The following is a 13,773-nucleotide window of genomic DNA, read 5'->3' on the forward strand; positions in this document are numbered from 1 at the left end:
GTAAAAAACGTGTCGGCTGCCGGTTTAATTCAAAACGAATCTTCATCCGCGATCTGTGTTCGTGAATTGCTGTTCTCTCTTGTTGTGTCATTTAATACACAAACAAAGCTAAATAAAAATAGATTAAATCATTTATTTAATTTAAAACGTTAAAAAAAAAAGTCATGGCGAGAACGATATTTATTTTGTGGATATTCACAGTATTAGTTTTAAGTTTTTCTGATGGTGGTAAAGTTCCTACAGTTTACGATGTTTTGCGACTGGTTTACCAAGTTTGCTGTGAGTAATAATTAAATATATTGGCTTATTTTGATAGTTTTAATTTATATATACGCAAATATTGTTTGAAGAAAAATGTTTTAATTGATATTTTTACAATGAATAAAAAAAAAATTTAATTTCCATGTTCAATATAAAACTTAATTTATATCGAATTTCAACGAGCATCAAACTTAATTTTTAAATAAAATAAATAACTGCCGATTATGTTACTTTGAAAACTATATTATTTTTAATTAATTTAATGATTGTTGATTCATTTTTCATAAATCATATTTTTAAATAAATATCTTCTCTAAAATCAGCCCTTTTTGTTTTTAAATTTTACAAAAATTTAATTTACTCAAACGGATTAATTCAACTGTTAAGATACAAAGCAAATAATTTAATAAACGACCTATAAAAATTTACAATCAATAATTCAATTTATAATTCTTTATGTTGCTTTCACATTTAGGGAAAATTTTTAAAATTTTTAATGACTAACATTAGTTACCAGAGATAGAAAGTCGATAGTTAACTCCAACTGCGGCTTTTCGAGGTAGTTTGACTTCGACTTCTATTCGAGGTAGCTTGGAAATTATTAAAAGTATTTTTATTGTTTGGAAGGTAATTGTAAATGATAGATTTCTCTATTTTATGCGAAATTAGGGTTAAGAACATTTTACTTAACGTAGCTTTTTAAATACTATAATATAATAAATGAATTATAAAAAATAAAAAAAGAAATCTGTACAAAGATTGAAATCGTACTAAACCACTGAATTATGTGTCAACTTCTCAATCTCACACACATGTATAATCACTTAATGACAAGAAATTTTTTTAGTAAATATTTATGCACTATGAAACTATTTCTAGAATATATTACACTCATTTGCATATATTTTTAATAAAATTAATTATAAATTTGGTTTTGGATTTTATAAATTAAAAGATACTAATTAAATATATTTATTAATGTAGATGTCACAATAGTTTCTAAATTTTTCTGAACTTTTAAAAATTTTTTTTATAGTTTAATGAGTCATAATTCAAATAATTATCAAAATATTTATTTGAGTGATAGTTTTTCACATAATTATAAATATTTGTTTAAATAATTTTTATAAGAAAAAATGTTTTTTTTTAATCACTCCTTAACGTAAGTCTGAGTTGAGCAGTCTCCCGAATCCCTCACAACATGTGTTTGGCAAATAAAATTGAAAAACACATTACAATGAAAGAAAGAGTCAAGACTAAGAAAGTTTCCAAGATTCTTTTAAATATATTAAAAGGAAATTCTTTTTATGTCATGTATACATAATGAACAACAGTAAGAATAAGAAAAATGTTCGATTAAAAAAGTTCTTTGACGATAACCATGGAACAAAATCTTCTACAGCACTTCCTCCAACCTCTGAAAGAATATGAACCTGGAATAAAATAGTTAAACAATTATTGAGAGAAGTTTAAAACTCCTGTCTTTCTAAGGGCATAAAATCTACGATTTAAGTAGCATAAACGAATCGCTATAAATATTAATCCATAAACACTCATATACGAAAATGATGTAAAAAGTGATTTTAAAGTAAATGTTGTAGCTCATTAATGTTTAAATTAAGTGGGTAATTTCTAATGTTTGCTATCCCTGAATTTCATTTTTGGTGATAATCATAAAATATTACTTTTTGAACAATATTTTACGAATATCGCCGAAGGTCCGGAATGTTTCATTTTCAAAGATTAAAACTAAGAATGGAACGATTGTGCTATCAGTAATAAAGTTTTTGCCGATCTGTTTTAATGCGTTTACATATTGTTAAACGGCAAAAAATTGTGAAATATTACGAATAACCTTTACTAATTTATTTCTAAGTCATAAAAATTTTTATGGATCAAAATTAATCCATGCATTAGAAATTCAGCAAATATCGGTAAGTGGCATTAACCAATTCGTCGAAGATGTAGGATCGATGATGGTTTTTCAGCAGTTGGTGGATCTGATAAATATCAGAAATGAATCCATATTGTTCGTTGTAATGGAACTGGGCGTCTGAGGCCTTACGGCCCTTTTCCCATTCATCCTGAAATTAGATTAAGAAACAAATTAATCCATATAGAGGGATATGCCAACTACTATGCTTCATAAAAAATATTTCTTTGAGTGGTAGATAATCAAAAACTAAAGCTTTCAGAATTTTTGGTTATTTTTTCAATATTTTAAAAGCAGTCTAACCTCACATGAAGTGGCTTTTTATATAAACTTTCGATTCATTTTCAAGTAGTGGTGAGAAGAAAAAAACTTCTTACCAAATTTATAAAAGGAAGATTAAAACATAAACACCACTAGAATAAATTCTTCCGAAAGGCGTAGAAAGTTGGCAGACCTGCCCCCATATGTTACCTGTATCATTTTGATTTGGTGCAAGGAAATTGGGTTTGATTATTTTTATCATTCCTAAATATTATATTGAGTTTTACCAATATTTTCAATTTATAAAATTTAATGGTAGAAATAAAAAACGAGAAACAATTTTGGATAATGGTAAAAATAGGTAGGGCATTTATGCTCAAACTAATTTAATACTTTCTTGTGTTTAACACTTCAGTTTTTAAATATCATGCTTCTTCAGATAGCAATATAATTAGATATCCGAATGGTTTTCTTTTCGAAAAATTTCAGATATTAATTAAATTGAGTAACCAATCCATATATTTTTTAAAAAATTAAGTTTACAGAAACGTTCTTCCATAATGGGTTACAACAGGGTTCATATGCATCTGAAAAAATTAAAAACTTTTATTTTTTAAAACGAAATTTGTTAAATTTTTTTAAAAAGAGGCTTAAAAATTTTAGTATTCGCTCTCATTAGAGTGTTCAAAAAATCAGTCTTTAGACATATTTACATGGAGTAAATAAAACATTCTAGTTCACGAACACAATAAAATACTGCTTTTTAGATTGATACCACTTTTTAAATTTCTCTACTTGCTTCGAATCCCATAAAACGACGTTTAAATGCGTTGATAAGGATAGTAAAAGCCAGATGGTTCGTAAGAAACGACGCAATAAGTACACCACGACCTCAAAATCAATGCAATAGACAAATATATAGGTAAATCAAATATGAAATTCTATGAAAAAGCCATCTCTTGCTCAAATTTCAATAAAATATTCCCATATTGAAATTTAATTGAAGGCAAGAACATTAGACCAATAGCAGCTCACTATTGCAGTAAGCATTATATACACTTAAGGCCACAAGCGGCCTTAGGTGCACAGATATTTAATACACTTCAGCTCAGTTCAGTAAATGAGTTAACGATAGTTTATTGTAACTATTTTTTACTTTATATTTACAAACTCCCCTGGCGAAAAGCAACTGTATTAGGAATTTTTATGGCAAGTAAACGTGTAAACTTATATTTTCCTGTTATTGACATAATTCTAAAAAGTTGTCAGAATATATTTTGGATCCGTATCTACCAACTTAAACTTATATTTTAAAATACTTTCTTTTTCGAAAAATTCAACTGAAATTTGACTTAGTATAAATTTATGCAATTTAGCCAGTACTTAAATCATATTTGTATAATTATGAGATTATTGAACAACGTTTTGAAATGTTTATATGTTGTGGTGGTCTAAATCTCTTTTTATCACATTTAATTAAACCAATAATCAAATAGTTAAAGAATACATGTTGCTACTACCAGAAAAAAAAAAAAAACTCTAAAGAAGGTAGCAGCATAAATCTATACATTTGATAATTTTAAGATAGTTGAAGATCTTATTATGAAAGAGTGATAGGTTTTAGGTTTAAGAAAAGAATAAAATGTGAAGAAGTTTTGTGAAGAAACAGATAGTCTTCGTTTAAAACAGAAATGTCAAAGCTAAATGTTGTGAAGAAACTGAAAATCTGCATTTAAAACAGAAATGTTAAAGCTAAACGTTGTGAAGAAACAGAAAATCTGCATTTAAAATAGAAATGTTAAAGCTAAATGTTGTGAGGAAACAGAAAATCTGCATTTAAAACAGAAATGTTACAGCTAAATGTTGTGAAGAAACAGAAAATCTGCATTTAAAACAGAAATGTTAAAGCTAAATGTTGTAAAGGAGCAGAAAATCTTTGTTTAAAACAGAAATGTTGAATCTAAATTAGTGGAACAGAAATTCCGGCTACTTAGCTGTTAAAAATTTTGATTTCCTTCGAAATTAGTTTTTAACGAGTAGGAGCGACGATACGCGATTCTGGCTATTTAAATATTTATTGTAGAGCCCAAAATGGGCCCACGATCCATAGTTCAGGTCAAAATAGTAAGAAATTTGTGGTTTGATAAGATTCGAAATGCAATTAAATTATTAGAAAACTGAACTTCCGTCCTTCCTTGTTTGTTTTCAGATTTATTTGACAATTGATGTTTCGTAACCTCATTTAATTGTGTTTCAAGATAGTCTATTAAATACCAACTTCGGATCTAAATCCAGACAAGAACTTCCCCGTTCCGCCAATCACTTGAAAAATATCCAATTTAAGAATTACGAAAATTTATTTCGTGCAATTTTATCTTATTTTTTAGATTTTTCAGTAATTGTCACAAACCGCTTACTACCTTAGCGAAAAACATTTTGGAGGAAATATAATAAAAAGTGATAGAGGATTTTCAGATTAATTAATTCTTATTTAGATGAAATCACAGAGTGGAAAATAATAATTGCATTTTCTAAACCCATTTTTACCTCGTATCTGACAGTTTGTATAATAATGAATGATTGATGCGGCTAATGAAATAGAAATTTCAATTTAGTTCGTAAAATCATAATTTGAGATAACACATGAATTCCCTGTCGAGGGGGGAAGCATAAATGTAACATTTATCTGAATAATAAAATGATGACAGACTTACTAAATATTTAAAGTGATAGCAAAATTAATCCTATAAAAATTAGGTGATGTTATTGATCATATGAATAATATTAAAATCTGTTTAAATATATATTTAACAAGTTGTGATGTTAAGTGGTAATAATTTTTGTTTTTTTAAATTGCTTTAAATTTTTTATTTATTTTTTAAATTGCACTATTTTCTCATCCTTTCTCCTAAAATAAGCTGCCAACCCCGAATTTCATCACTACACAATACTTGCAGTAGCTGTGAAGTAATTGAGTGTGCATAGGTGTAGATAACAATATTAAAATTCTAAGCAGAGCAATAAAACAACTACCTATATGTTTAAACAAATGTTTTGGATGGTAAGCAATTGAAATTTATTCAGTGCTTTAGAAATCTATTTAAAATCTTCTTGATTACTGAAATTTATTCTACGTACATGACTTCGAAAATATCTAGTAACAAAAAAAAAAAAAAAAAAAAGAAAAAGGAAATGAATGTATTTTGTTAGGAAAAAAATTTTGTTTTTTTAATAGAAAAACTTTACTTTTTTGGTAGGTCCGTCATGTATTCACATCTTTTTAAAAAGCAAAAATAAATTTCACGAATTAACGTATGACTCAAGTGTTGCCACCTGAGATTGAGAAATACACGCGGTTTTGGTGCCACGTTTGATAAATACAAATATGGATAAATTAGATAAGAAAGCACATAATATATGCACGTGAAAATGAAATAAAAACAAACGATGAAACTAAAATAAGAAATAAATGCTTTACTTTTCTTCTGAAAACAGGTATGGAATTATTTATTTTGTAAGTGCACGACTTTTCATAATCGGTTATTATGCCGGGAGAATTTGTTTTATAATTATGGCGCAACTCATGTTAATTTGATTTTCTAACAAGCCTTTGAGCTCGTTTGAAAAATCAAAAATCATTATCATGGTTAAGTTGCAGTTCAAATAAAATTAGACAAAATGAAATAAGCAGTTGACCCTATTGTTCTACTTTCGTTACGGTTATATAACTAGACAATAGGAGTTAGGATTCAGAAAGTTGACTCTGAGTAAAAATAATATATTCATATTTTCAATTCTCATTTCAGGGGCTCACTTTTGCTTTAGTATATATATATATATATATATATATATATATATATATATATATATATATATATATATATATATATATATATATATATATATATATATATATATATATATATATAATAAATAAATAAATACAAGAAAACACTAAGAAAGTTAAGGCTTTTTTTCCGGTTTTCTTATTAACAATTCATTTTTTTTTTTTTTAAATACAATGTTGTTTGTTATTTTTTTACTTATTATTTCCCACCCCCTTTTTTTCATATGTCTATAATTTTTCTTTGTTTCATTCTTCATTTTGAACTTATATATATATATATATATATATATATATATATATATATATATATATATATAAATATAAATATATATATATATATATAATGTTAAAACAATTATATATTAAATATAATCCATAAATAGAGCATTTATCTAACGCGCTATCACTTAAAACCTTTCCTGCAATGAAAGTAATAATATTGATCCAATCATCGCAGAAAATGTGATGATGTGTCTTTAGTAGCTTAGGAAATTGATCAGTCTCACGTTACTAAGAACTATTAATATTTAAATATATTGTCCGAAAAGGTATAAAAAACCTCGTTCCATGGTCAAATGTGTTCTTCTCCATCTATCCACCAACATGTAATGTTCTAATTTGTGGGCCTCCGGCCCTAACTTTAATAAAATTATGATTCTGTATCTTTTTCAAGAAGCACCGGCCACACTACGAACTTAAAATGTTTATGCTTTCAAAGCGTAACAAATACATACAAACATATATATATATATATATATATATATATATATATATATATATATATATATATATATATATATATATATATATATATATATAATCGATTTAGATCATGAGATTGCTCATAGTTATCGATTAAGTTAAACGCTCTCTGAGATTTAAAGGACCAGTAATAAATTAGAAACGAAAAAGAGTGTGTTTAAGAACCTTATGCTGGAATTATGGCAATCAGCTTATAAATTATATTGGTTATTATATGCAATAATTGCATACATTTTCGTATATTCTGCCTAAATATTCATAAAACTGTGATCACATATTTTTTTAAAAAAAAAACAACGAATTCTCCCTTACGTAATGTTTTACTAAACTGCTGTTTGTAGAAAATGCAACACCATGAAGGAATCATCAGAATCAAATGAAATTCGCAGCAAATGTCAATTATAGGATATTATGCAAATTAATAAAGTTTCAGAGCCATCGCGCGTGCGTGGCGCGCGCAGCGCCCTCTGAATTGATGCTGAAAGCGTATAAATAAAGTGCTGTAGCGGGACGTTGAAAATAGTCTATGATTATTTGTTAGTGGCAAACGTTTAGTGAGACCTGAGTATGCCTCCACGACGGAAGAATAAGAAATTCAAGCAACTTACGGAGTTTGAACGAGGGAGGATAATCGGCCTTCGAGAAGGAGGATTTTCCTATCGCGCAATAGCAGCTCGTATGCAGCGGAACAGTTCCACAGTGATACGAGTTTGGAAGCAGTGGACCGACGAGCACCGAACAACTCGAAAAACAGGCACTGGACGACAGAAGGTGACGTCAGAGCGCGATGATCGACACCTGCTCCGCATGGCGGTGAATGATCGCACAGCTTCCTCCAGGCAGCTGGCAGCACATTGGTCTACTGCTACAGGTGTACAATTGTCGGCTTCGTCAATTCGTCGTCGTCTGCTGCGCCGTGGATTGCGTGCAAGGGTGCCATTATACAGGATTCCCCTCACGGCGGATCATCGACGGCTGCGTCGGCAGTGGGCTCTTGAGCACAGAGACTGGCGAGCTGATTGGCACCAAGTTGTCTTTTCAGATGATTCACGCTTCAATTTGTAGACCCATGATGGCCGTGTTCGTGTTAGACGTTATGCCGGTCAACGCTGCCTTCCTGAGTGTATTATTGAACGACATAGTGGTCGAACACCCGGAGTTATGGTCTGGGGTGCGATTTCGTATCATGGACGATCCAATTTGATACTAATTGAGGGTAATCTCAATAGCAACAGATACGTCCGTGAAGTGCTACAGCCCGAAGTCGTTCCTTTCCTTCAAGGCATCCCTGGAGCTATCTTTCAGCAGGATAATGCACGCCCACATGTTGCGCGGACTGTTAGAGACTTCTGTTCAGCACAACGCATGCAACTTCTTCCTTGGCCTGCTTATTCGCCGGATATGTCGCCTATTGAGCACGTGTGGGATATGGTTGGTCGGCGTCTCACTCGTGATCCGCGTCCTGCAGTTTCCAAAGACGAACTTTGGTTGCGCATACAAGCGATATGGAATTCTCTTCCTCAAGCAGATATTCAACATCTGTTTGACTCCATGCCACGTCGTATAGCAGCACTTATTGCAGCGCGTGGTGGCTGCACCAAATACTGATTTCGGACGCTTAATTTGTTTCTTTTGTTTTGAAAATTTCATCATTTATTTGTATCAGTACAAGTCGTTTCTGCATTAAATTTCATTTGATTCTGATGATTCTTTCATGGTGTTGCATTTTCTACAAACAGCAGTTTATAATTGAAAAACCTCTCAATAAAATTAAACGAAGTTTTTTAAGCAATAACAAAGTGCCATTTTAAAATTTGATTGGAAAAAACATCGTTAAATATTGAGGAAATATATGACTAGTTAAAGTAGTCCTTTCGAAAACATTTAAAACAAACTTTTCATACTTTTACAGTGAATCAATCATATTTGGTAACTTTATAAAAAAAATCTGATTTGAACAGCTTGAAATTTTAAAAGTTTGAGGCAATGTTCTAATTAGTTTTTGTACTTTTTTTCAAAAATAATCTCTGAATCATAAGAGTTTTTTTTTTTACAAGTTTCATTTTGCAATATAAAGCAAAATTTAATAATAAATGACACTACCCTTCAATAATTGGGTACTTGCACTTCAAAAAGAAGATGACGGAAACCCACGCATATGACCTATGGCGCCAGCTAATCGTTCATAAGCAAAACAGCGCGTTTAAGTCGAGCTAAGTTTCTCCACATGGTTTAGAATATTAATTAATGTGAAGTTAATTAAATACAACGTTGAATCGCACATCGAATTAGTTGAAATATAATTCTTTCTGGTCTACGCCTTTTACTTAACTTAGATTTATTATTTGTTTGTGTATTTTATTGTAACCGTGATATATTTTTGCTTTGAGTACCTCGCGCAACTTCGGTGCATAATTAGTTTGCTTATGCTCTACATGACTTCCTGCCTGTCTTTGTGTCAAATAAGAAATGTATAGTGAAAGAATTGAAATCTTAGTGAAAGAAAATCGAATGTGAGCATTGATACTTGAGAAACTTGGCTTACTTGAAAAAGAATGGAAAGAACAGTTGCTAACGTAAACAAATACCTTGTTTCAACAACCAATCAGAATCGAGATACCCACACTACGTCACTTGCAGGTATCCCATCAAACGAACAGTAACATGAAACGAAGAGCTGTGAAGTAAAATATATTTTAATAAGGAAATGGTCTTCATTGTTCTGCAATAATTAGTAGTATGCGAGCAACAAAATTTTGTTACCCAGCTGCAGGTAGATTTGCTTCCATTGATGTTTTTTTCTACATGAAGCAGGAAAAAAAAAACATTCATGCTCCCAACAACGCAGAAACTAGTATTTCGAAAGTAACACAAAAAGAATAGTTAAAGTATTATAAAATGAAAAAAAAAAAAAAAAAAAAGAAAGAAAACGTACGTCAGAGTTCTTACGAGTTAAAGTCGAAAAGCAAGAGGACGCATTTTCTCTATGGGCCGCTAAGATTTGAACCAATCTTTAATTATTTCATTAACTTTAAATTATTTACACTAGGAATACATAAGTTTTGGCAGAGAAACAGCATATAGAATGAATAATCTCAAGAAACTAAAGTGAAAAAGTATATTTGCCAAAGGAAAAAACTTCAAAAATAAAAATGCAAAACCACGAATCGAAAATAAAAATGTTTCAAGCTCTCAAAACAAGCTGTTCATTATCAAGACCCACCAACACTTGAATAATGAAAATAAAACAGATATTTTGTTTTCTGGAAAGAAAGAGAATTAGGAAAAAGCAAGGAAAGAGATTTTTCTTCGAACGCAAATCCACTAACTACAACTAAAAAAAGTACGGAATATCCGACCAACTACAACTGTAACTTAGTGCTCAAATTTCAATTTTGAGACAAAAGAGAATACAAGTTTCAATGGTTTCCAAACTGATACAAGCAGAAATTATTGCCCATCCGAATTACGATTAATTAAAGTATTCGAAACAAAACCGGAGCTCAAAGTTAAAACAGATAGAAGTCTCAATAGTTTTAGAACCGTTTCAAACAGATTTTATATCATCGTTTTATCGTCAAATAGAATTCAACGTTAATCGTAATTTCGACCATTTTTTGATTGGCCAAATTTCAACTACAGCTGGAGCTCTCATCTGATGCCAATTAGAAGTTACAATTATTTACAAAATAGTGTAAGCAGTATTTATCGCCATTTTATTATCCTTAAAAATTTTGACGACTCTTCGACATAAACTATTGGAAATAAAACCAAAAAGAAGAAAATAATAAAACGAAATAAAAATTTCAAGAACGATGTTTTATCAAGTTGACTAAATAGGTGAAAATAATTAAATTTTCGTTAGACTTGACGAAAAACGTTGGCCACATTAAACTCACATCATTACCCTTCACCGAATTTTTTCACTTTTCGAAAGTTAAGCGCCCTATGTTTTTCGGTAACGCGTTGAATGCCACGCTAATTTTACATGGCTCACCCGTCTGGCCAAAATGATTTTTGTGAATTCTATATTGCATTAATTTCTTCAAGCCATTTTAGTAACGTTAATAATATTTAAAAAAATTAAAAGCATTAAAAATTTACTCGAATTATGTGTTTCTGATACTCTTGGCTTCACCAGTGGCCCCCGTGGCGCATACGAACAAACTCAGTGCCGGTCACCGGTGACCCCCATGGCATTCAACGTGTTAATGAGTCGACAAAAATAAAAATGTTTTCTTTCTTTTAGTCTACTTGCAAAACGTAGTTTCAAATTTTTTATTGCATCATTTCCGAGAAACTATTTTTATGTAACTCTTACGTATCTTCCCGAATTCTATTCTAGATAAATCCATTGTTTACGTTTCCTCCTCAATGAAACAGACTTTCGTCAATCAAATAAGAGATATCGTAACGTAGGAAGTTAAGAAAAAATAAAAAAACATTCGTTACTATTAGGAAAGATGATAGATTAAGATTTATTTTTAGAAACTCGAGGAAGGAGTTATCGTTGCGCAAAGATCTTTTAATTGAGAGTTGTTTTGCGCAACTCTTTAGTCATGTATGAATATAGAAAATAAATAAACAAACAAAAGTATCAGAATGCTGTTTTTATATTTCGAAGAACGATATGAAGCGGTATTTCAGATGTTTATTTATCTGGTTTTTATTTATTATTTTTTAAAATTTTTTTTTGCTGTGCGTAAACTAAAAAACGTTACTATTAACCTTTAATTTTATGATCTCGGTTTTGAGTATTACTATGCGTTCTTCATTATTTGATAAGCTTCTTAAGGTATATTAAATGCAGATGTATCAGTTAATGGAATTGCTCCAAATAAAAATAATTCTTCTTTTTTTCGGTGGATAATTATGTTGGACCACAAAGATATAGAGATTGACGCAATCTGCACGAGACTTCTCAAAATTGTAGGTGAGGGTTACAAATTTTTTTTTCTTGAATTTTTGCGCACATGCTATTTATTGGCAAAACTTTGAGCGAAGAGAATCGAATTAACTTTTTATCCAAAGATAATTGCATCAAAAAATACTTTTACTCTTATTTATAATTTCATTTAATAATCGAAGCTATTTTTATACCTGAAATATTTTAAATTGTTAGAAATAGAAAGTTTGTATCCGAACAAGATACGTAATTTAATATTATCTAAAGTCTGAGCGAAATTGGTTGAATTTGTAATTTGTTTGCGCCGTTTTCAGAATTCACTTGTCATTAGAGGATACGTCTAACTATCCGCTAAACTTGACTTAATAGTCATTAATAATTTTTACATACTCCCAGCATTTATGAAAATAACATATTGTTTGCAAAAAAAGCGTTTTTTTTTGTCTTTATTTAACGACAGGGTCTAACATTTTTCATTTTTCACAAAACTGTGGTTTTTCTCCATATTGAAATTTTGCTTCCATAATAAGCATAAATTACGCTGGTAAAAGATGGATGAAAAAATTGTTCTAACAATCATGAATGACTATTACAAATTACCAACAGTTTATACAAATAACATATTATTCGCAAAAAAAAATTTATATCATGTTTATTCAAAAGTTTATTCGAAAAACACATCTAAAAATGGTATAAAGAATAATTTAAAAATGTGGTTTATAACGTTTGAAGCCCTTCATACTTCATTTATCTATATAAAGAAATGCGAAATGTCTTAATAAAACTTTTAATTTTATTGCAGGAAATCTTTTAAGTTTTATTTATTTAATTTTCAAAATTAGATTTTACCAAGAAGTAGTTGGATATCTATTAAAATAAGTGTTCTATGGTAAACATGGAGATTTCATTATTTTTAAAAATCTTGGACACTTTCATACATTTTTTGGATAACTTCAAACAGTTTGTTCTGTCTTGAACATTTTTGTTCTGTCTTGAACATTCTGGTTTTAACCTACACTCTTTGGAATGTCCACAAATGTGTATGTATTCTGGTAAAATATGTAAAAAAAAAAATATGTTTTTTTTTCTTCAAAATTTCATAAGGAATAATTTTTTTAAAAAATTGGCTACATTTTACAAAATATTATTTAAGCACTAACTATTGATCATTCAAATGACAGTTAAATAGTTTTTTTTCTTCATTATTTCTACATTTTCTACTAACTCTATATTTTTTGTGTGATATGGAAGTCTTGTAGTCAAAATTTTGACCTATTTTCCGGCCAGCTTAAACATTGAAATCACTATTAAAGCTTTGTTCTTGATGAAAATAAAAATTTGCATCGTTTCCTAACCGCTATAAAATGATTTTCCAGCGATCAATCCTTAATCACAATTTCGATAATTTTCTAACTTTTTTGAACACTCCAATTTTAACTGGAATGTGTTTAAATCGTGTTTTGATTGCTATAAGTATATTTTATCGTCATATTATCGGGAAAAAAAAATTATCATCCATCAAATATAATTGGATCACTTATCGTCTATCTAGAATGATCAAATTTTAATTAGGGTTCTCAACTTGATGACAATACAATTTACAAGTGTTTCCTTAATGTCACAAGTATCACTAATTGAAATTATGACCACTTATTGTCATCAAATTAACAGATACAAAATATTAAAAAAAGAAAATAATACAAAAACAGTATTTATAAACATTACGTTTTATTCAAAAGAGAAATTATCAACAAAAAAAAATTTTTTTTTCCATAAACTTTTCGCATGCGATGTGCCAGATAT

General features: G+C 29.5%; 1 protein-coding gene across 1 annotated transcript in view; it reads left to right on the forward strand.

Moving 5' to 3' along the window:
* LOC107452714 (uncharacterized) overlaps positions 1-13,773 on the forward strand; it is a 68,785-nt gene continuing 55,012 nt past the window's right edge. Inside the window, exon 1 of the mRNA XM_043049188.3 lies at positions 1-279. Coding sequence (XP_042905122.1) covers positions 165-279 — 115 coding nt within the window. The 5' untranslated portion in view covers positions 1-164. The remainder of the gene's footprint in view (positions 280-13,773) is intronic.

Source organism: Parasteatoda tepidariorum, chromosome 6 (assembly GCF_982258835.1).
Source record: "Parasteatoda tepidariorum strain Cologne lab strain chromosome 6, Ptep-v5.0, whole genome shotgun sequence".
NCBI lineage: Eukaryota > Metazoa > Arthropoda > Arachnida > Araneae > Theridiidae > Parasteatoda > Parasteatoda tepidariorum.